This window comes from Arvicanthis niloticus, chromosome 5 (assembly GCF_011762505.2).
Source record: "Arvicanthis niloticus isolate mArvNil1 chromosome 5, mArvNil1.pat.X, whole genome shotgun sequence".
Taxonomy (NCBI): domain Eukaryota; kingdom Metazoa; phylum Chordata; class Mammalia; order Rodentia; family Muridae; genus Arvicanthis; species Arvicanthis niloticus.
In genome coordinates, this window is record NC_047662.1 from 10,007,910 (window position 1) to 10,032,143 (window position 24,234).

A 24,234-nucleotide genomic window follows, 5' to 3' on the forward strand; every position below is an offset into this window, starting at 1 on the left:
TGTGCTGCTGAAAGCAGAGTGCTGGTGTTCGGTGTTTACTCCATTGACTGTGGTCTCCTCTTTTGGCACAGGAGGCTCTGGATGGCTTTCCTATGACTTTGTGGGTGCCAGGAGTTGGGGCAAAGCAAACCAAGGTGGTCTGAATACATCTGCATCCCGTATTTTGGTTTTGGCCTTTGCCAAGGGCTGTCACTGTCAGGCCACTCCCAGCCACAGGAGTCTTCACTGGAGTCACTTCATGAAACCTTAACATTTTTACCTTAATCCAGAACACTCTGCCAAACCAGCTGACCAAATGGTGACTGAATCCTGACCCCTCTCTAGGAAAGATGAACACTATTCCTACTTGTGCCACTTCTGTCTCTGTTCTTGTTTCATGCAGACCTTCATGCTCCCTCCATCTGGAGAATCTTCACAGCTGAGGTGTTTTGTCGGGGCAAGATTGCAAAGAGTTAACACTTTTGCTTTTTCGCAAAGTTATCTGTGAAGAGTATTAGTTGTTTAATAAAGCGTGCCTGCCCTCCCGATGAACCCGCCAGTGACTCTGCAGCTGGGGTCATTCCAAGTTCACGCGGTGGACTTTTGACTGCCTCTGTGTCTGTGAAAACAGCCGGCAGCTCCTGCGGGGATCGTTCATTCAGGCCTGTAACATAAAACTATTGCCAATGGGCACCTGCTGGGCCAGCTTCCCAGGAGGGTGGGGAGAGAAGATACCAAACTCCTCAGGCATCTGTGGAGATAAGAGCCACTGGGGCTCAAGGGATCTCTAATCAGGCTTGCCCACGACCCACTTTGGGCCAGTAGGCCAGTGTCAGAGTGTTAGCTAGCCAGGCTGCTTGGGTACCATGGGAGCTAAAAAAGGCTTTGACAGGGGAAGAGTCAGGGGTGGGTGGGAGGGGGCAGGTAGAGGAAGAAGGGAGGGTGGGAAGGAGAAGGAGGAAGAAGGATTCAGAGTACATTCCCCAAATTTCCAGCACATTCTTAATTACTTAAAACAAGAAAACTGAGTCAGTCCATGGGTGTGACTATTTCTAATCTAAAATTGTTCGTTCTGCCTGGAACTGTATTTATTGATTCTGATTGTTCTTTTTGTTGAACTCATATACCACCACGAGCACATTTCACTGAATTGACTCTGTCTCTGAAAGCCTGCTGGCCAGTAGCTTGAATCCCATACACTTATGACTTTTACATATCCAGCAACAAATGTGTACATAGGGTATGATCCAGATTTTTCCCCTTTGCTTGAGAAAAAAAAGTCCACCTGCCTACTGGAAAGGTCAGAGCTCTCACATGCTAGCAGAGGAGCTCTGAGTAACTAAGTCCACACATGTTCTCACATGTTAGCGGAGGAGACGCAGCAGTGTGGCATTAAACAGTGGAGCATACAATCTGGAGAGTACTGGCCAGTTCTAACATAACACATAGTCAACATGCAGAAAACAGAAATCACCTGTAAATGTTGGATTTGCCTGCTCATTTATGGATTTACTTAACCTGACTCTTCCCATCATTTTCAATAAGCAATTAACTGTCTGATAGGCCTGGGCTATCCTAATCTGCCCGTGATGATACACCGCTTAAGAGCAGTCTGTTCTCACTAAGCTTTTCTTACTACATCTGATTCATTTCTCATAACTTCATGCAAAGAAATGTTTAACTTAGTTCTGCACTACTGATAGCAGTCCCAGAAAATTCCGGACAAAAGCCAGAAGCCGGTTTTCTTCATCAGGGACTCTGGCCACATCTGGCTCTGTATGCTCTGATAAAGAGGACAACAATGTTAATTTTGTATTTCCTCGGCTTTTGTCTCTCATAATTTGTTGCCAAAATGAGCAGGCAGCTTGTCCACCTGCATGCTGTTTGTGGACTATGTGGTCACAGTGCAGAAAGGAGCCAGACCACATGGAATGCTGTCATCTTGAACTGCATTTCCTTTTATTCCACAGTGTTGATGTACAGTAGAAGTGGGGGTAGCTATCAGCATCCATTGTACCATTGGAGGTAGCTTCGTGCTTAACCACAGAGCTGAATGAGCATCTGTCAAATAGTGAAGGCTAAGCAGGGGCTGTAGCTCAGTGATGATCAGTGTTGTCTGTCATGTGTGAAGCCCCAGGTTCAATCCAAACCAGTGTTGTTTTGTTTTAAAGTAGTAGAATATTTATTGTCTGCAGTGTGTTGGGCACAGTGATAACACAAACTGATTTGGTTTTTAAAATATCTTATTTATTTTGTGAGTGCGCAGGAGTGTACATGCCACAACCCGTGTGGAAAGCAGAGAGTTTTGTCCTAACATCATGAGTTCTGAGGGTTGCTTCTTACCCGCTGAGGTAGCTCAGCAGCCCCAATCTAATCTGCCTAATCCTTTGCTCCATAGTCTCAACTGCTCCCTTTATATAAGACTCACTCAGATATTAGTTATGTTGCTCAAAATTAGGAGAAGAGCAAGGCCCATCTTGTGACAGGCCCATCTTGTGACAGTGTAGAGACGATACACGATCAGCAAGCTTCCCTGCTGGATCCCCTTAAGTATCTTATTTGTGGGAGTTAACCACTGGAGGTGCTGGGCTCAGGGAGGTACAAAGAGTACTCAGCATAACTGAATGTCATCTCCTAGACTCTCCTTCTGCACAGAAATGCTTTTATAAATGCTGTGGCTGTATCCAGGATGAAGCAGGTAGCCCAGAGCCTGAGACACCCAGTAAAGCTCTACATACAGACCTACCTAAATATAGGGTTATTCAAAACCCTTTTAAACATGTAAACCATGAAAGCCCAGAACCCAAGGCAGTCAAACATATTAATGGGTTTGCTTTTCCTTTAGCTTGCAACTGTATGTAAACAGCTAGAAACACCAGGCTCTATTTGAGATGACAAGGAATTGGTGGACAAAACCAAGTATTTTCCCCTCAGGGGCACCACAATATAGGAAAGAAGAGGGTGAGAACCATGTGTTCAGGGACCATCCAGGTGCTAGGGCAGGAGGGCTGAACAGAAGGAGAAATCCATGGAGATGGTGCCACACAAACACTAGATTACAAACAGGAAGAGGTCACAGGAGGGGACATGTGTGTGAAGCACAGGGCTATTGTGTGTGTTGGGGGTGGGGGTTGTGCCAGAGTCTGGGGGTGAACCACTTGGCCAGCTGAGGTTTGGGTCAGGGGCCAAACTGACCCACTGTTTGCCCCCTGACCCATAAGGAATGAAAATAAATCAACTTAAGTGTTTGACATTTGGAGCCTAGTACTGTTGTCATGATACCTGTGATCTACATGAAGAAGAGTTATTGTTTTGCAATTTCATTTTTGTATGTTGACGAAACAGAATCACACATTTCACAGTCAGGACAAACCAAACTGTCAGCCTCACATACCCCAGGGTGGAAGACCTGACTCACTTAATTTTTTTTAAATTTACTTATTCATGTAGTATTTGTGTGTTCCCATATGTAGGTCAGAGGACAACTTGAAAGAGTCAGTCCTCTCCCTTTGGGCTCCAGGTATAGAACTTGGGTTATCAGGCTTGGCAGCAAGCTCCAAGTAAATCATCTTGGTACCCCACCCATTATGTACCTGGAGCTCACAGCAAAGGGAACTGTGTCTGCTTGCTTGTATTGCCTTGGAGATGCACCAGACGGCTCTTTATGGCCAGAGTGGCTCTGCTGGGCACTTCAGCACCTCTCATTAACCAAGGGCTCCACTAGCCACAGTAGAAAATGGCCTTCCTGAAGCTAGAGCCAGCAGACTAAGGGCCTTGTTTAAAGGACCTTTGGACTGTAAGTGAAGCAGCTGGACTACAGGAGTAAGAGAGGCAGTAGGTCTGCCTTCAGCCATGCTGTTCTGCAGAATGTGGAGCTCAGCATGTGCAGTGGGTTCCATTGGGCCCCAAACTACACTTGGGGAATTCTCTGACTCTACTAGACATTAAGCTGCTTGATGATCTTTTCAGCCTATAGGTAAACTAGATGTGGCCTGACATTAACAGAGAGAAAAGCTTGTTTCCTATAGGAATATGGTTCATGGCTTCTGCCCCCTAAACCCTGGTCTCACCTGCTGTGATCTGTAGATTCTTTTCTGGAAATCTGTCCTCTCATGTTTCTCAGTGCCTCTGACAGTGCCTAGAGCTTGGCTGTAAAGTTTCTCTTTCACCTATAGATTAAAAAAGGGCATTTAACTTAAGGCACACATGACCTCTGCTCTCCTGCAGCTATGTAGACTAAGGACAGGTAGCTTCTTAGAACCTTTGAGCAAATGGTTTCTGGTGCTGAGTCATAACATTGGAGTCATTTGCCCAGCAGTTGGATTGGGAGGCAGCCTGGGTCCTTTGACTCAAGGTCAAAGTTGCATTTCTTGGCAGATATAGTCAAGGGAAAGTCCCTGATGCAAACCTCTTAAGACTTTCTGTCAGGATGGAATCCCTGACCCTGACTTTGTCAGCATGCCTGTGTGCCCATTACCATCACCCAAAACTTAAAGCTTTGTGGCTGGCCAATTGTGTTCTGAACCTGAGTAGAATGAGTCACCATTGTAAGCCTTGAGGAAATTTGCATACGCTAAGGATTGACTGTTCCTTGGTAGACTCCTATCCCCACCTCCGTCATAGTTCTGGTTCCTCACTGCAGGTTGATATTATTAGCAATGGGAGTCTTGGAGGGTCATCAGATCATGAAGATGGAGCACTTTTGATTAGGATTAGCACCTTATTGTGAGATGAGGTCTTGGCCTGCTGGTCAGGCTGGTCCGTAACTTACGCACTTAAAGTGATCTTTCTGTCTCAGCCTTTCAAGTAGCTGGGTTTACAAGCATGTGCCACCACATCTGGCTGGAATCATACCCTTTTATTTTTGAAATAATCATTATTATTGTTTTTATATAGTTTTGCTGTTTAATCTAGACCAGCCTGAAGCTCAGGGTCCTCCTGCCTCAGCCATTTAAATACATGGATTACAAGCTTGCATCTCCATGCTTGACACACAAGTCACCTTTTAAAATGAGCCAGTTCACCCTTTTCACTGTATGAGGTTACATTGAAAAGACAGATGTCTGGGAAGCAAGCCCTCTTGAGACTCCAAGTCCTGGGCAAAGCCAGGGCTTTCTCAGTGTTCATACAGAATACCTATGCTGAGAATTTGGTTTTATCTTAGCTCACCTGCAGGATGGGGACAATTAGTTCTACCTTACCAAGAACCTTCTCTTGTCTTTTCACTTGAGCTTGGGCTCAAGCTTCTCAGAAAAGTAGACCAGGCCAGACTTAGTTCAGTACCTTAGGTATTTACTTCCCACCCAACTTTCTTTATTCTGTTTTCTTTTTTTATTATTTTATTTACGTTTCAAATGTCCCCTTCCCTGTTTCCCCTCCACAGGTATCCCACCCATCCCCCCTCCCCTTTGCCTCTAAGAGGATGCTCCCCCTACCCACCCACTCGCACCTCATCACACCAGCATCCCCATTCTCTGGAGCATCAAGCCTCCACAGGACCAAAGCACATCCCCTCCCACTGAGGCCAGACAAAGCAATCCTCTGATACATATGTAGTGGGGGGCCACGAACCAGCCCATGTATGCTCTTTGGTTGGGGGTTTAGCCCCCGGGAGCCCTGAGGGGTCCAGTTAGTTGCTACTATTGTTCTTCCTATGAGGTTGAAAACCCCTTTAGCCCCTTCAGTCCTTCCCCTAACTCTTTCATAGGGGTCCCCAGGCTCAGTCCAGTGGTTGGTTTTAAGTATCTGCATCTGTCTCAGTTGAGTGCTGGTGGAGCCTCCCAGAGAACAGCTGTGCCAGGCTCCTGTCTATACGCATATCTTGGCATTAGCAATAGTGTCAAGTTTGGTGTCTACACGTGGGATGCATCCTAAGTTGGGCTGGTCTCTGGACGGCCTTTCCTTCAGTCTCTGCTCCAGTTTTTGTCCCTGCATTTCCTTTAGACAGGAACAATTCTGGGTCAAAAATTTTAAGATAGGTGGGTGGCCCCATCCCTCAGCTGGAGGCCATGTCTATTTATTGGAGGTTGTCTCTTCAGGTTCCATCTACCCACTGTTGGGCATTTTGGCTGATGTCATCCCCATTGGGTCCTGGGAGCCTCTCACATCCCTGGTGTCTGGGGCTTTCTAGTGGTCCCCCCTCCATCCCTCACCCCACACTGCTGCTTATTTCTATTTATTCTCCTGGTCCTCTGGGCTTCTCTCCTGTCTCCCCCAATACCTGATTCTGTCCCACTTTTTCCCTCCTCTCCCACCCATGTCTCTCCCTCCCTCTGCTTGCTGTGATTATTTTGTTCCCCCTTTTAAGTGGAATTGTAGCATCCACACTGCACTAAACTTTCTTGCTCTTCCAGAGGTTAACGACAGCTTCAGCATCTTTCATGCCTAGCTCATCACACTCATAAGTCGCATAAGTCGCATCTGGAGACACTGCCTGAAGGAAACAGTGACTTTGTGCATGGCAGTCCCAAAATGCCACCTCTGTCCCTAAACAGGCTAATATGTTCTCAGAAACTGCTTACTTTCCCTGTGAATATCTGTTCTCAATGAGTCAAGAATTCTGGGAAGACAAGAAGACCTGCCAGGGTGGGGAGAAGGAGGAAGCAAGGCTGGGTGAACTTTAATGACATTTAACCACCAGAGTTCCACTGGACTTTGCCAGCTTCCCTTCTCCAAGAATTAAGATGTATGCCTTGGGTCTCTGTGTGAGCTTTGTGGCATTCTGGAAGACATTTTCCCACAGAGGTAATAAACCTTGAGCCGAGTTCCCTCTCTAGAGAGTCAAGTTGAGGGAGACAGCACAGTACACCTTGATTTGCTGTGCTCACACTCCTGTTGTCTGTTGGGAAGTGGGGATTGTAGCTGTCCTTCTGTGAGGACTGAACTAGCTAAGTGGTTTCACAGGTGTTGTCACAGGGTAGCGTCTGCTGCTAGCTGGTTTTGGTGGGCCCCAGGTACTGTTCCAAAGCATATGTTATGGTCATCAGCAGCTGGGAGTTTTCTCTCACCTGTACTGCTACAAGGTTGCTTCCAACTTCAGCTTCATTTATTTGAAGAATCTGGAGATTGTTCTCTTCCTAAAGCCTTGAGCCCCATCCGGGTTCACAGAAGGGGCTCTGCCCAATGTCAGATGCTTCTTGGTCGCATGATCACCCCCTCATTTCTTGCCAGGCTTTGGCATTGAAATCTGAGACACAGTACACGTCTCAAGATGGAGTCCTTCTTCGATGGTAATGGTGGCAGGGAAGTGGGTGGGGATCGTTTGTCTCTTTCCTGTTGAGGAATCCCCCATTCAGTTTCCAAATTTTTGTATTTTGAGATTTTGGCCAATTTGTAAGTGACATGTTTGTGTTTTGTTCTTAAACATTCCTAAAGGGAATTTTTCAGGCTTAGTCAATGCTAATGGCAGAAGTAACCTGGGACTCGTTTTCAAAGTCTGTGTCCCAGAGCTAGAGAGGTGGTTCAGAAGATAAGAGCATTGGCTGCTCCTCCAGAGAACCCAGGTTCAATAACCCAGCACCCACATCGTACCCCACAACCACTTGTAACTCCAGTTCCAGGAAATCTAACACCTTCTTCTGATCTCTTGGGGAAGTGCATGCATGTGCTATACAGATATACAGGGAAAATACCCATTTATATAAAATAATAATAAAAAAATTTTTTAAATGAAATCAATCTGCCTCCCTAGAGTGGAGATAATTCAGCAGCCTAGCAAGGCATCATGATGTGACCACTACAGAGGGTATTTTTCCTCACAGTACTTGGGCAGGAACCTTTGGTTATCGGTTGCAAATCATGTTAAGATGGTACAGCTGTTTAGAGGCACCTTCAGCTTTCCTCTGTGTGTCATAGGAGTCTCCACAGGGCTGTGTGGGGCTAGCATCTTCTAGACAGCCACCAAGCATCTGCCAGGAAAGCCTGCTTACAGCATGTGCAGCCACTAAAGGGCCAAGCACCATACACAACTGCCTTTAAAGAGGCTGCTTGGGCTTGTGAGATAGCTGTGAGATGGCTCATAGTGTAAAGGTGATTGTCACTAAATCTGGTGATCTGAGTTTGATTCCTGGTATCCACATAGTAGCAAGAGAGAACTGAGTCTGGCAAATTGTTCTCTGACCTCTACACACATAGTAGCATACATATAACCTGCCCCCAGTAAATTAATCAACCAATGTGGTTTCTGTAGTTGTTTCAAAGCAGGATTCCTCTACAGAGCTCTGTCAGACATGGAACTCACTATGCCTACAGGTTGCCTTCAGACTCAGAGATCCACCTATCTCTGCCTCTCCAGTGCTGGAGATGAAAGGTGTGCCTCATCATGCCTGGCAATCACTGTAATTTTTAAATTAAATTTGAAAAAAACCCAAGAGGCACCTTGCCTACATGATTCTTGTAATCAATGTGGGAAAACCTCAAGACTTGCCTGAGCCTGGTCTACTGGTCTGTTGAGGTCACTCTCCTAAGCTGCCTCCATTCTGCTGTCTCTGTACTTTCAGTCTTCTTGCAAACTCTACCAGTTCTTTTGAGAGAAAAAGCCAAATCCTATTATGGAAGTGCTTCAAACCACTCTGAGCTTCCGGATTAATCTGAAACTACATCTGAGTTCATAACTGGGTCACAGTTGCAGAACAGCAGAGACTTGCCAGTTCAGCTGGTGTGTGCCTCAGGCCAGTTACGACCCCAGCAGTCTCCAGGCTGGACCTTTCTGGTTGCTTTTGGACCTTGTACTCCGAGATAATCGGGTGCTGTGGATAACTTTGTTTCTTAATGAGAAGGAGTGGCCTGTCCTGATAAGTGTTTGTCCGTGAAATGGCTACACAAGACACATCCCAGAGCTGGAAGGCCTCAAGATTCCAGAGAACAGAGGGAAAAGCAAGGTCACAGCTTAGAGGTGCTGCTGACACAGAGTGAGCGTCTGACCCAGCTTTCCAATGCCTTACTATTCTCGGGGCTTCTCTGCTGGCTGGGTCTGTGTCCTCGGGACTACATAGAAGAAACCAAAAAGTTGGAAACAGCCTGCTCTGTGTTCTGTAGACAGAAATCTGGGGTTCCTAAATGTCCCCCTTTCACGGAACACCAACTTGTACCTTTTCCTTTCTTTTTTCCTCTATTATGTGTTCCCGCTTGCTCCGACCCTTGCTCTTGTCCAACTGGCAGGTAGCAGCTTGCCTTTTGTCAATGACACATAGTTACTGGTTTGGGGTCGTTCTTTCCTTTGACTTTTCTGTTCATAAGTATTGCAGAAAGGTTCAATGTCAAGACAAAACTCCCAGAATATTTTGAAAGCTTTCTGCTTCCCGCCCCCCCCCCACCTCCTCTCTGTTTGTGTGTGGTGATGCTACAGATTAAACCTAGGCAAGTGCTCTACCACTGAGCAACACTCCCCAGCCCCAGAACAGGTTTGTTGTTGTTGTTTTGTTTTTTAATTGCAACTGTTTTCATGATACCAAACAGAAGAGAGTGGTTAGGACCTTAGTTTTGAAGTGATTCAGGTCTCAGCTGACTTGAAGGAGGTCTTTTCCATAGTTACCAGCTGAGTTGAGAATGATTCTAGAGTGTAAAGTCCCAACTGCTTCTGAGAAACTTGTTAAAATTGATGAGCAGTCACTGGGACCAGTGTCCTGCTTCAGCTACCTCTGGAGCAGAAACTTGCAGATGGATAAACTGGGGTCTAGATGAACTAGGTGACTCTCACTGTGATGGGCTGTAAGTGACAGGCAAATGTCACTGTTCTGTTCCAGCATGCTGGCCTCCTTGGCAGCACCACACAGAACTCCCGCCAGCCTGCAGCACAGCATGGCGATGGCCATTCTGATTGTGTGTCCTGGGCACTGCTGAGTGAACTTGGAGCTAGTTGCTGCTCATGCTGCAGTTGTACAGCCTTGCTCTTGGCTGAAAAGAAAACTTCTCCCAGATGCCACAGAGTCCTGTTACTTCTTTCTCTTTTCCTGTGAAATGCAGTCACTACCTGCCCTGGTGACAAGGAAGATACTGTCACCAGCAGATTCTGAGGATCTTAAGGAGGAACTTTCCATTAGGTAAATAACTGTGAAAGAAGAGCCCCAGAGAACAGGGAGAAACTGAAGCCTAGGATTCTGTTACACTGGTCAAATACCTTTGGCAGCCATGCTTGCTGAGTATCATGCAAGGGTCAGGGAAACAGACAGGACAGAACTGAGGGACACGGTGTGAATTTTCTCCCTCCTTGCCATTGTACTATCTACTTAAATTTCTGAAATCAGTGGTGCAGAGCCAGGTCCCAAGCCCAGACTAGCTCACAGTGTTTCTGTGTGTACAGACAACAGGATTATTTTGGAATGAGGAGTGTTGATGCACAGTGTGTATTAGCTATTCAGGAGAATGGGCATCTTAAAGTACTTCTGAGGGTTTTTACCTCTGTGCTGAAAACACTGCTTTATAGAACTTAATGACTTTGGACTGTGGCCAAAATGCACAAGGGTGGCGCGTGCTGATGCTTCCGTCAGCTCCGGAAGGGAACCCACTGTTAAGTGCGTGAGCAGGTTCTGAAGGACGTTCTGTTCCTTGGCACCTTTCATCTTAGCTAGGCTGACGTTCACTTGAAGTGTTTTTGTAAGCTCGAGCCTTTTTTTTTTTTTTTTTTTTTTAGAGCTGGATTGACTTAACTCTGCAAATTCCCTCTGTTGTGGAGGTGTTGGTTATAACCACCAGAGTGGCAACTTACTCACAGATGACTTTGCAAATGCCAGTAGCTTTCCCAGTGCTACCCCAGTGCATGCTCTGCACCAGAGCTGCCAGGTCCCTCTGCAGACAGCATGCACCACACTAGAGGATCCTCTGTCATGCCACAGTGGTCCTGTCGAATGGGTTTACCATTTTACAGGGGTTGAAGCTGCTAAGCATGGTCTCAAATTGAGTGTTCAATATAGTATCTCTCCTTTGGTAAGTGCCATACCACCTAGTCCAACCTCACCAAATCTCCCAAAGTGATATTTTTCATGTCTATTTAGGGGCTAAGAGTTAAGCCACTGGCCATGCTCCCTCTGCTATTAAGTGTCACAGTCAGAATATGAACACAGATGTGATTGTCTTTCTGTTACAATACACACACACACACACACACACACACACACACACAGCCTCTATGTGGCCTCAGTAGCTTTTACCATGTTGGACTGCTGCCTGTTAGACTGGTCACATATCCAATCTTAAGTTGTTCACACCCTAAAAGCTTTGATCCTTTCCTCTAGAAACCTCCAAGAGTCACATCTCCTTTGAATACTCCGGATGTCAGACTGCAGCATTCAATTATCTCAAGACAGGGAGAAAAGGGGCTAAGGTGACCATGCTCTGGGTCAGTCAGATCACTTCAGTGCTGACACTGTCGATCATGTGAGCATTTCCACACTGTTGATGGTCACCTTCAAAGCTGAGAGCATAATGAGGAAGTGTTTCTCAAGGCTGTGGGCACACAGAGGACCGGTCCTAGAATCCCTCCACAGCCTACAGATTGGCATGTTGTCTGTGAAGGGGAGACAGTGGTGTATTTTATCTACCCACTTAAATGTATATGAGAAGTGACCTTAAAGATGACCATGCACAGGTTCCCAAAGTGATGGGAGGCCACTGTCTCAATCCCTGTGCCCATCATCTGTTTGGTTTTGTTTTTCCTGTAAAGTATCTCTTGGTAAGAGCTGACAACCTCCTATGAGATCTGGATAGGTCACAGACTTCAACATCTACCTTTTTTTTTTCTATTCTCAAAGCTGCTTTTTGCTGGGCAAGGTGTACCACATATTCATAATCCCAGCATTTGAGAGTGGAAGCAGAAGGATTAGGAGTTGTTTAGCAGCATAGGCTTATACAGGACAATCTCAAAGCCAAAGTAAAGGGCTGCTTTCTAGGAGGGCAGACTTTCATAATAGTAGTTTGTCGATATCTCTTTATGCTTTCAACTCACATGTGACAAACAGCAAAACTAGATAGCTTGCACAAAAGTTTTTATAGCAGAAAAGTAAGAATAGTAAATTAACTTAGGTGTGGATATCTTTCATTAACAAAAGTGAAGCCTAGTCAGGTAGAGTGTTTTATGCCTATAGTCTGAGGCAGGAGAATCACCAGTTTGGGCACCTAGAGAGACCCTGTCTCAAAAACAAAACAAAAACAGGTGAGGCATCAGAGAAGCATTTGGAAGAAACTGGCATTTGGAACAGAGAGTGACCTCCCTCAGGGGCCTGTTGGCACTAGGCACTGGGCAGCTGTGGCAGAACAAGCTGCGATGATACCTTTGTCATAGGCTCCCTCCTGAGCCTCAGGTATCTAACAGGTATCTAGAGGGGATTTGGAAGGAGCCGGGATCATGTTGGCCATTTCTCCAAGATGATTTCCCATACTCTCTCAGAGGAGGAAAAGATGGTTCTTATCTTTATCCTCACCAGCTGTTAGAAAAGGTAACATGGCCTTCGCTTACAGTTTCTTCACAGTACTTACCTCTTCTCCAGCTGAGGAAGAGCTCAAAGGTGGCCTGGGCACTCTAGGGCATCCTGAAGACAGTCACTAAGGTGCACTCTGTGGCTGTAGCTCAGCACCTCTGGGCTTTGGTAGAGTTGTTCAGACTGGGTCCATGCTCGTGCTCCTGATCTGCAGTGCTGGCTGATGCATCTAGGTCATCACTGTCATTGCAGTGAGACCTGTGGCTGCTGGATAGGCCCCAAGGCTGGTGCTCACCTCCCCAGTGAAAGTCCATGCTGGCCCAGGCTCAGTGCTTTGTAAACACATGCACTGTGTAGATTGCTTGAAGTCACAGCTGGAAAGGTTTTGGAAGTTATCCACTGAACACTGTAACTTTATAGGTGGTCCCACTCTGACAACTTGGTTTGGGGGCTTGAGTTTATCTGCTTGAAGATGGGGTGTTAAAGTTAAATCCGAGTATAGCTGGCCACAATTCTAACCCTATGAAAAGGGTGACTATCCTAGGACTAGCAGCTGACTAATGGTGGTAGGAATACTTAGGTGGATACCAAGCCCTGAGTTAGTATTGCTGATCTTGCCAGCCACATGGTGAAGTAGGTACCATTGTCACGCCCCAGTGCAAATAGAGGCTTAGAACCCAAAGCTTCAATAGTGCTCAAGAGGGGCCTGAGCCAGATGTGCAGGTTACTGGCCTTCTGTCTTGTGGTAGCTCTCCAAGGACAAGGTCCATGCTCTGTGATCCACAGTGATAGCTTTGCAACCTCCCCTGGTGCCTTTCATTGCCTCAAAGGAAGCTGTAAGCTTAGCTTCCATTAACTTTATTTCTATAACTAACTGTAGAGTGATGGAGAAGGTGAGGCTGAAAAGCAAACTGTGATCGGGATCAGATTTCCAAGAAGGTGTGCCACTGATGCTCTAGACCACATCGACATTGGTGTGGCCTTGGTGGGAGGTGCTTTCCCATAGCTGGCGCCAGAAAGCACTTGCTGTTTCCTCCCCGTGTCCAGAACTCACCTGCCACTCATGTCAAGAAGCCTCAGGACTGATGGTTTCCAGAGCAGGTCTGATCTGTGTTATCCACACCCCAAAGCCCTCCTTCCTCGCACCACCTCCCTCAGATCAGAATGAAGTTGGCCCCCAGGTGGATGCCCAGTGTCCTGGGTCCTCCAAGCAGGCTGTTGGCCTATAGTTTTCCCATTGAGCCGTATAGCTAAATAACATTCCTGTGAGTTTTCTGAGAGGTTAGTCCTGGGTCATTGGCACTTTAAACCACTTGTTTTGGTGGATCCTTCCTGAGAAGGTTAATTATACCCTTCTCTCTCTTTTTATGCCTGAACGATGGGGATAAGTAGCCTGTGGTTTATTAACTGTCACGTTAAACCTTTTCAAATTGTCTGGTGACAAAACAGAGTTTTACATCTTCTTTATCCAGCTTTGATGGATGAGACAGCGTCTCTGGATAAGGTATGCCAGAGTAAATAAAATCCTCTGATTTGGGGGGTGGGGGTGGGGTTGCACTTGAAGTCATGGGTTCAAGTCTGCTGTTCATCTTTTTGCACACTTCCTTCTCTTCCTTTGATAAATGGGGCCAGACACCCGATGAGCACTTGGTAATTGTTGAGTAAGTGAAAGAAGGCATAACTTTAGGGAGGTTTATCTCACCTTTTCTCCTTTCCCCCCAATCGAGCCCTGTGCTCAGTGCATGCCAGGCAGACATTCCACCAAGCTGCACCTTTACCTAGTTCTCTAGAGCTTTTGATATGAAACCGTAGATTGATAATCTGGCATCTCCTGCCTTGAAGTACATGGATTATCAGCACAAAGGGCTGTGTTCTGAACATCAAAGGATCCCAATTCTTACCTCCCCACCCCATCCCCTAGCCATTTTTTAAAACTTAATTTAAAAAAATATTTGTATGTATATGTGTGTGTGTGTGTGTGTGTGTGTGTGTGTGTGTGTGTGTGTATTTAGCGTGTGTTTGTGGTGTATGCACACAGAGGGTAGAGGAAGAGGTATCCTGCTCTATCAGCCTCTACCTTATTTTCTTGAGACATGGTTTCTCATTAAGCCTAGAGATAGACTGGTGGCCAGAAAGCCCCAGCAACCCTGCTGTCTCCGGTCAAAGTATGCCAGATAGATTATATCCTCTGATTTGTGGGAAAGGATGGATTATCACTTGAAATCATGGGTCCATATCTACTGTTAACTTTTTTAACCACTGCTACATCACCAAGATACCAGTCACTTGTACAGCAGTAACCAACTTTTTATATGCATGATGGGGATTAGAACTTGGGTCCTTGTGGTTGCTTGGCAAGTGTTTTAATCTGTTAAGCCATCTCTCTAGCCTCCACACCTTTAACTTGTAATACGTTTTTAGGGATACAGATAGAGTAGCTGTTATATGGAATACCTAGGCCTAGAAGTATTTAAGATTTTTGGATTTCCCAACCTCAGAACTGTTGACATGTGAAATTTCCTGAGGGAGGAGACACAAGTTTAGATGTGAAATTCACCCAGTTTCATGCTGGGATTCATACACATCTCACACACAGTCTGGTGCACCAGCATCTGATTTCTTCCACATAGGACAAGGCATGGAATTTTCCACTGTGGTGCTATGTGAGTGCTCAAAAAGTTTCAGATGTTAAAATAACTTTAAAGATTTTTTGGATTTGGGTTGTTCAGCCTGTATTGTACAACAGTTGTGTAAATGATTTGAGAGAATTCTTCTAGTGCCTCTCGTTTCCCTGTGTCCCCTACTCAGGGTTTGAGAGAGACACTGCTGGGGCAGACTAAGCAGTTAACCTTTCTGTGTAATCACAATCTACTTACTCATAGCTGCTTAGACCAAGGGAAGGAAGGTATTTATTTAATAACAAAAATGTTGAAGCTTTAAAACTCCTTTTTGTGTTTTAATTTGTTCCAGTTTGCAGGGACACTGTCAGATGGCCTGGGCAAGACGATGGACAATCGGCACCAGTCAGAGCGAGAGTACATCAGATACCATGCTGCCACCAGTGGCGAGCACCTCGTGGCTGGCATTCATGGCTTGGCTCATGGTAAGGCACTTGCAATTAGGCTAAGGAAGAATGCTCCTCCTGCCATGGCCCCTCATAAATACCTTTATATACACATCTCAGTGTGAGGCGGGGAGGAAAGCTGCCAGCAGCAGAGTACTGGTGAGCCCTGATAGACTTCAGACTTCCACTCCTTACCTGAAGTCCTTGTCCCTCTTCAGGATGCTGTGCACACTGTACTTCCTCCCACTTCTCTAGCTTCCATTTCTAAGAGCATCAGGTACAACCCACCAATCTCCTATTAGAATCTGGACCTGTTGCTTTAAGACTACCTTTAGAAGGCTTAGAAAATGGTCAGGTTGGTAAAGCAAGGACAAGGCAAGCACAAAGCCTGAGTTTAATCCCAGCACCCACATCAAAAGCCAGATATGGATCCCTGGGGTTTGCCATTCATCCAGCCAAGCTAAAGATACTCTCCAGCAGCAGCAGCAGCAGCAGCAGCAGCAGCAACAAGAGGTAGATGACTCCTAAGGAATGACATTTGAGGTTGACCGCGGATGTCTTCATGCATGCACAGACACCTATGCACTTGACTGCCTGATGCTTGCCACTTGTTCCTTCCAAAGAAACTGAAATGTGTATGGTCATGGTGTTTTTACGTCTATAAGATGCAAGATTACAAAGCATGTAATTGCGAAGAAGATGATGGCAGACGTGTTGCCTCTTAATTTGTCTCAACTCTCACTCATTTCCTCTTACTGTGGTTTTCTCAGCAAATTCTAAATGTGGCATTCAAAGCCTTTGGAAATAAAAGCCCAGTCAACTTTTCCACCAGTGTCCCCCAGTTACACAGAGCCAAGTGCTGCCCCCATTCCTGATATAGGTACTTCCTGCACATACTTCCATAAGCACCTGCAGCACTGGTCAGATGGCCAGTGATGTGTGACTTGCTGTCAAGTGGACTGAGTGTCAGGTAAGCAGAGGGGCCATCCAGAGCCCTCTGGCCAGTAGTGTATGTTCAGCGATGGCTAGCAGCTTTGACCAGACAGACCCTAGGATCATTGATACCATGATAGTCCCCTAGTCTGTCAGTCACAACTGTCTACATTTGGAAGAAGGCAAGACAATATTTTACAATGATTTGTGACTAGTTCTAAGCTTAGGGTACAGTGTTTACATTGGAAGATTTGGAAGATGGCTTTGCTTTCCTGAGCCTCATCAGTTGTAAAGGGGGTAACCAAGCATCAGGCCAGATGTGAAGCTGGCCTAAATTAACCTTTTAAAGAATTTAAAAGTGGGATTTAGAGTAATTTTTCAGGAGTAAAGATTCAATCATCTTTATTAACTATAATGATAATACAGTAACATAGAGAACAGTTTTAATTAATGTGAAAATCTTTACTGTGCTCCTCAGAGAGAGGTGGCTGGCCTCGCTTTTTGGATGAACACAATTATGTACTAAAAAGCTGGGTGATTGTTCACAGTTGCAAAGCCACGTCCAATCAAGGATTGTCCTTATGCTCTACACAGCCCCTGCAGGAGCCACTTAGGCCAATCTGAGCCCAGAGCCAGTACCCACTGCATCCACAAGGACACTGAGCTCTGGCAGTATGAAAGGAGAGTCTCCTTTAGGAGGAAAAGACTCACATCATAATAAGATTAGAACTTATCCAGTCTCCTTAATTTGAAACTAGAGTCCTGGAGAAGATCAGATGGCTCAGTTGACAAATATGCTTGCTGCCAAGCTTGACAAACTGCATTCAGTAGCCAGGACCCACATAGTGGGAGGAGAAAACTGACTCCTGTAAATTGTCTCCTGACTCTCATGTGCACTTTGGTTTATAAATGTGCTTGGGTGAGCAGGTGTCTGTGTGTGTCTGTGTGCGTGTGCACGCGTCCTTGTATGTGCACTTGCTTACAAAATAAATAAATAAATAAACTAGAGTCCTTCTTGACCTGGGCCCATTGAAGTCCACCTTCTCCGTCCTAGTTGTTTAGCAAGAATTCTGTTCCAAGTTAGGATAGGAATGTTGCCTCACTGAAACAAAAGGACCCTGAATCTGAAAGAAACGCTATGAATTCTTAGTACAGTCTCACCCAACCAGTTTCCTTTCCCAATTTGTCTCACTAGAGCTGAAGAGTGCAGAGAGCTTCCTCACACCCCAATTGTCAGAGGGTAAACATCCTGTGAGTGTCCCTGGCCCAAGTCCTAGAAATGTTCACTGTCCTGGGCCTGCCTCTTCCCTGCAGTTCCTGTGACCTCACTAGCCTTTGCCAATTTGTGGATACTTCTGGGTCTACTTCAACCATTGCTGTCAGCTTTTAAAATAAATGTTTAAATGCCCTTTTCTCTTAGATTGGTCTTTTCATCTTGATACAACCCCAAGGGTCCCAGTTAGCCTTGGCAGCTATTTGGGGTGCCTTAATGAATTTTTCATCATTTACCCTATTGGTCTCAGCAAAGCATGCAGTATTACACAAACCATGTCAAACATGTGGTGGTATTGGCTTGTCTCACAGTATTCATGGAAAACTGAAACATATGGTTAACCAACCTTACATTTCAGAAGCGTTTAAATCTTTCCCAAGGACCCAATTTCCTAGTCTCCTGTTGATTTATCCCCTTCTCTGCATCCTCTCTTTATTGCCTGTATGCTACTTAAGACTTTGGATATAAGGAAAAAAAAAGGCTACCATTAACTTCTCAACTTTTCTTTCATTAAATCATTAACTAATGATTGACCGATGATTTTTCTGTAATTTTTTTCAGTTTGAGACAGGGTCTCATTTATTCCAGGCTGCCCTTGAATTTATGTAGCTGAATTCAAGATGGTTTTGCATTTTTGGTCTCTGGTCTCCACCTCCCTAGTGCTAAGATTACAAGTGTGTGCTACTGTTTCTGGTTTTATGTAACAATGGGAACTGAACCTGGGCTTTGTGCACTAGGCAGGCACTCTACCTACCACAAGCTTAATACAGCCCAGGGGTTTTGTTTTGGTTTGATTTTTTTTTTTTAAATTATCCTAGACATGTGTTCCTTTTAACTCACAGTCTGATACAATGTCCTCTGATTCTAGACTTTCTAGACAAGTCCCTTGGGTCCATTGACTTGTGGCCTATTTGGAGATCAACACACTGCCTTTATCATTCCAGATGCATAGACTCAGAATTTGGTTTGAAGTACTTTTGGTTTTGACGTTGGCCAGGTGACAGTAACCTTGTTTGTTTTTGTTTCTTTGTTTGTTTTTCTTGCTAGGCATCATTGGTGGATTGACTAGTGTCATAACATCAACAGTGGAAGGCGTGAAAACAGAAGGAGGAGTCAGCGGCTTCATATCTGGCCTTGGCAAGGGACTTGTGGGCACTGTGACCAAGCCAGTGGCAGGTGCCCTGGATTTTGCATCTGAAACAGCTCAGGCAGTGAGAGACACAGCCACACTCAGTGGTCCCAGGTCAGTGTCATGGCAAGAGTTGATCTCTCTTTTTGAGCTCAGGTCTGAGGCTTCTCTAGTCCACATCGATGTGTTTAATAATATACTGTCTGATTTAGTTATGTTGTTTAACTTAAACATGTAGCAGAACTGTCTTGACTTGTGCAATAAAAATATATGAAAAGGAGGCACACCATGGCAAGAAGAAGGGATAGCATATGCTTGTAATTCCAGCACTGGGAAAGTGGAGGCAGAAGAACCAGGAGTTTAAGGTCATAGCAAGTTCAAGACCAGCCTGGGGTACGTGAATCCTGCTCTCACTCCACCCATCTACACTAAAAGTGGCATGGGTTTTTCATAAATGATAAGATAATACTATATTGAAAATAGATAAGAAAATACAATGTTCGGTTCTTTCATCAGAGAGATCAAAATAAGTGGTATATTATTTTAAGTTTCCCCAAGCTAATTGTACCCCTCATGCCCATCAGCTCACTGAAGGCTGGTAGGTGGTCTTTGTTCCTAGACCAGTGTAGTTCTAGAATACATGCAGTTGCAGTTAACAACATAGGTTGTTCCTTCTTAGGTTTCCTTCTAGTCAAAAATACCAGCCAGTACTCCAGCCTTTGGAAAAGGAATCATCCCAACTTCCACAAACAAGCTGGTAGTTCTGCTATGAGATAGTAACTTGTCTTGATAGCAGCTAGGACTGGAAATTGGAGATAGCTCATGTAGTGCCAGAGTCCACAGAACCAGCCACTTTAACTTAGGTGTTTGTTTAATGGTCTGTCTTAGCTTCCCTTCTCCAAAGAGACAAGGAGGGTTGCTATCTCAAGAGGGGCTCTCCACTGAGCCCAAGGAAGTTCACTGCATACATAGTTGATGATCTCCAGGTGAAGCACTGAACCTCTTTAGAAGCTGGTTGGCTATGCCCATACCTGTTGCTCCTTCAATAAGGTTCAAAGTGAAGTCAACTTCAATTCAAAAGAGTGCCATTGTCTGCCATTAGGGAACTTCATCAGTGACATGTTGCTGCAGTGGGGGAAGTGCTTGTGATTATAGACCAGGCACTTGCTGTGTGTTCTGCCAAAATGTCTTCAATCTGGAAGCAGCTGCTTGGGGCTTGTGAGGAAGTGGTGGTGGTAAGGTGAAGGCTACACACAAGTAAAGCTACATTCTATTCTCCGATATAAAGCTAAGACAGCCCTCATGTTTATTTTGAGGCATGTATGTAGCAGTGAAGATGGGCAGGCAGGAGTGAAACTTCCAAAGTATTTTCAGCTAGTTCTTTATTTCTGCTCAAAGCTCAAGAGGTCTCTTCCAGCATAAACTGTAAATAAACTGAAAAAACCAGACACTCTCAAAGAACTATTTTTTATTTGTTAAAACACCAAAATATCAAGGGATTGTTATATTTACTCAAAAAGAAAATTTTTTTATAAGGTTCTGAAAAAGGAGCTCAGTGAATAAGCCATACAGTGCTCTTGTAAAGAGCCTGAGTTCTGTTCCAGCACCCATGTTGTGTGGCTCACAACCACCTGTAACTCCAGCTTCAGGGTGTCCCACTAACTCCCTAAGTACTCACACTTAGACATGCAGAGGCACCTTCTCCCCACATATACACAAGTTTAAACACTGAATCTTTAAAAGATGATTCCTGTTAATGATGTTGACTGAGGAGAAATGTTTTGACCTTTGCACAGTGTTTGTTTGCAAGCCTGCAGGATCCTTTGTATTCTTTCTAGGAGCACAGATCATGTCACCATGATTGCTGTAGGAAGAGAGAGATTCCTGTCATTTTTATCAGTTACCCAGCATTTCCCCAGAACGTTTGACTTCGTGCCATCCAGTTTCTGTCATTCACTCATTTATTTCCAGTCATTAAATATTGATTGAAATTTTCCTATGAACTCTAGGCTGAGAATATAGCAGAAAATAAGACTACCCCTAGCTTTGGAATACTTAGGATTAATCAGGGCAGCAGACACAAACAATCATGTACATTTTTATTTGCAGAATGATGCTAGATGACCCAGAAGTGATATAGAGATAGTGTGGTGACAGATCTGATCAGAAAATGTGCAGGCAGGGGAAGGCTGGTCCAGAGGCTTGAGGAATCAGGACGGACTTTTTTTCATCTAGAGATGAAGCCTGAAGTACAAGTAAGGATTGATGAGGCAAAGGGAAGAAGTCCCAAAAGGGAACCTGGCAGAACAGACCTAGTAGAATGAGCTTCTCACAGAGTTCCAAGCACTGTCTACAGGCTTCCACCTGGCCAGCCTCACTCATCTTTGAGCTTTACTTACAGACTGTTTGGAAAGCCTTGTGGTTGATCCAAGGCCACACAGCTGGCTAGAGATAGTAAAGGGAGACTCAGGCAGCTTACAGCATGACCCCAGCCCAGCCCCTGCTGCACTTGCCCTGATGGGATAATCTCTCTTCCTAGAAACAAGCCACAGAACTAAGTGAAGGGCCCATGAGCATGGGCCTCTCACAGGAGGAGTTATCCATTTGAATCTATCCTCTCAGCTTTTTCGGTGACTATGAAAATCACAGCAACCATGGCCACAGGCCAGTGGATCAATCATGGTGCCCTCTACTGTATTGAAAAGGTGGAGCAGGGTCTTCCAAAGGGCAAACAGTAGTCTTTCACCTGGCTCCCTCTGCATATTTTTCTAGGCCCGGGTTATTAATAAGAAGCCATGTGTTGGAGAGAGCAGAACACTTGACCCAGAAAACAGCAGGGCGGAGTCCCAAACCCTGCTCACTTACTAAACCTGACTCGTTGGTTTGATCTCTAGCCCATCCACACCTCAGCATTTCAGCCTTTCCCATCTATAAATAAGAGATTAGATATACCTGTCTATTAAATAGTCTACCTCCCAAGGATTTGAAGCCCAATCAGGGTTATTTTAATATAGAAGCATGAAGAGCTACAATAAGGCTGGGCAATATTATCTTCAGTCATCTGCAGAGTTCCCCGCAGGTGGAAAAATGTGTCCTTGTCTCTAGGCTTTGTTCTGATAACACTAAGGTCTCTCCACAACATCCTGATGCTACTCAAGGGATAAATCACCCGGGCTTCTTGGAAGCAAGGTAGAACCATCTCCAGCCATCCCTGCTGATTGAACAGGATCCAAGGGTGTTACTCAGGGTTTCCCCCACTGTTTAGACAACAGGGACTAACAAATGATTTGAAGGGATTAAAAGTGAGATTCTGACCGAAGACTGACCTGAGCTCAGAGAGCTCGCCAGGAACAGAACCCAAGAGTCCAAGAGTTCTGCCTCTGAGTCTGTACTTGGAAGAGGTTCTCTGCTTCCTTTGCCATATTTCATCTTGTTGAATGCTTAAATCTCAGCCATCTATGTTTTAAATGACCCAACTTTTGAGCAGATGATAGTGAAGTAAGTCATAAAACTGTGAAAGAGTATTCCTTCCAGTAATCCATCTGCATAGTAGCTTTACAGGAAACACTGGCTCTTTCTTATGTTTATTTGAGCATGGTTTTATTTATAGGGAACCCCCCTCTTTATGTCCTTTCAGATTAAAATACTTTTAAGTTCCTCTTGTTGGGCATTTCAAAAAGACAGCCACCTAACTTTCTTCTAGTGTTCCCATGCAGTCTAACATTCTTTAGACAGGCCAGTGAGGGAGGGGGAAGAAGAAGACCAAGGACAGCAGCGCCTCTAGCCCATGCATCCATGTTGCAGACCAGTATATCAGCCCCCCGCCCCGCTGCATTTGTTAACTCTACAAGTATGTGTGGTTTGGAACCGAAACAGGAGGCTTTTTCCAAGGCAGCGTTCTGCTGGCTCAGGGTGCGTCTTTTAGTTAGTCTACGTGGTGTGGGCCACATTTGTCTGTTCACAAAAAAGTATAAAAATGGCACAGATGCTTGCAGTGCCATTGATGCCATATTAGAGTGCCTGGGACTCTCTGAGCAGACCAGGCCAAGCAGGGCAGCTGGCCCTGTGCATGCCTGGTTCTCTGCTTGAATGCATTGGTATTGAGGGGATGGCCTGAAAGAGACCAGTTTCAAGTAAAGGTGGAACTACCTGCCTGGGCCCGCACTTCTCCTCTCTGTGTTGTGGGCTCTTGGCAGTATAGCATGCTGGAAAAGTAGCAGAGATTTATGAAGCCGGGCCCAGAGGTTTCCTCCAAAATATTTCTTCACCTTTTTAGTCAAGACCCCAACAGGCAGAAGAAAGGGAGTTGGCAGAACTTGAAATATTTAAACCCATTTAGCAAAGGCCAGGAGTGTTGGACTTATCTGGTTATTTAAGTTAGATAAGTAGGAAGGGGAGTTTGAAGGATGATGATAGATCAGTGTTTAAGAATATAGCCATCAGGACTGACGCTCAGGAATCCCAGGACCCTGTACCAAGCCGGGACATAGATTCCACTTGCTGGGAAGCTTTTGAATAAGCCTGGGGTGATTTCACAGAGAACTTATGTGGGGCATCTTCGACTTTTTCAGTAAAAACACTCCCAAGACACCACCTAAAGTTTATTGATGACACTGTTAATGGCCTGTTGGTGAGAAACCAAATGGCTTTTCCTAAGTTAGAGCTCTCTCTGGTACAGAGTTTGCACCTTCCTTTGAACTGCTCCCAGTGCTTCCCTGGCTTGGTGCTCCTGCTTTGGGTGCCTCTGCCTTGGACTTGGTGTCACACTGAGACATTCAGCAGACTTTTGGGACTTCCCAGACAGCAAAGCTTAACAGTGAAGGTGTTCATGAAAATATGTAAGTGCTCTCAGTCTCTCCAGCAGTGTTCCCATTGAGATGGAGGAGCAGACTCCTTGTTTGAACAGGTCTAACATTTCTCTGGAAGTTCCTGTTTAGTCTGTAGTCTGCAAATGAATTTTATATTTTTTTCCATGTTTGTTTTAAGGTAATGTTTTCATTTGCTACCCAGGAAAATTAACACTTCTGAAGATGCACTGGGTTATTCAGCCTGCAGCCCCTGCCTCTCATTTCTTTAAGTTCAAGCATGTACCTTACAGATGAGTCCTTTGAACTGGGAGCAGGGATGCAGATGTGGATATTGACAGGGTGAAGGTTGGAGCTTTCTGTGTTTGACTGTGAGGCTCTTTGCCCTGTCCTAGATGGTTATGTAGGTCAGCCTGATACCCTTCTGCTGGGGCAAGATTACAGTATGCTTGGGAGTCCGTTTCTGTGAAGCCAGAACATCATTACCATATCCTAACAAAGGGAGGGGACTGTCTGGCCTCTCCTCTGATGTCCATGGGGCATAATAGACATCATGGTCTTCACTTCATCTGTCTTCTGTTCATGGCTACAAAGTGAGAGCCATGGCTCCTCAGTTCGTCATGGTCAGGGCATATTCT

The 24,234-nt window shown here is 45.2% G+C and overlaps 1 protein-coding gene across 1 annotated transcript in view; it reads left to right on the forward strand.

Moving 5' to 3' along the window:
• Vps13d (vacuolar protein sorting 13 homolog D) overlaps window positions 1-24,234 on the forward strand; it is a 227,482-nt gene that overhangs the window by 154,958 nt on the left and 48,290 nt on the right. Inside the window, 2 exon segments of the mRNA XM_034502521.2 lie at window positions 15,363-15,495; window positions 18,710-18,905. Coding sequence (XP_034358412.1) covers window positions 15,363-15,495; window positions 18,710-18,905 — 329 coding nt within the window.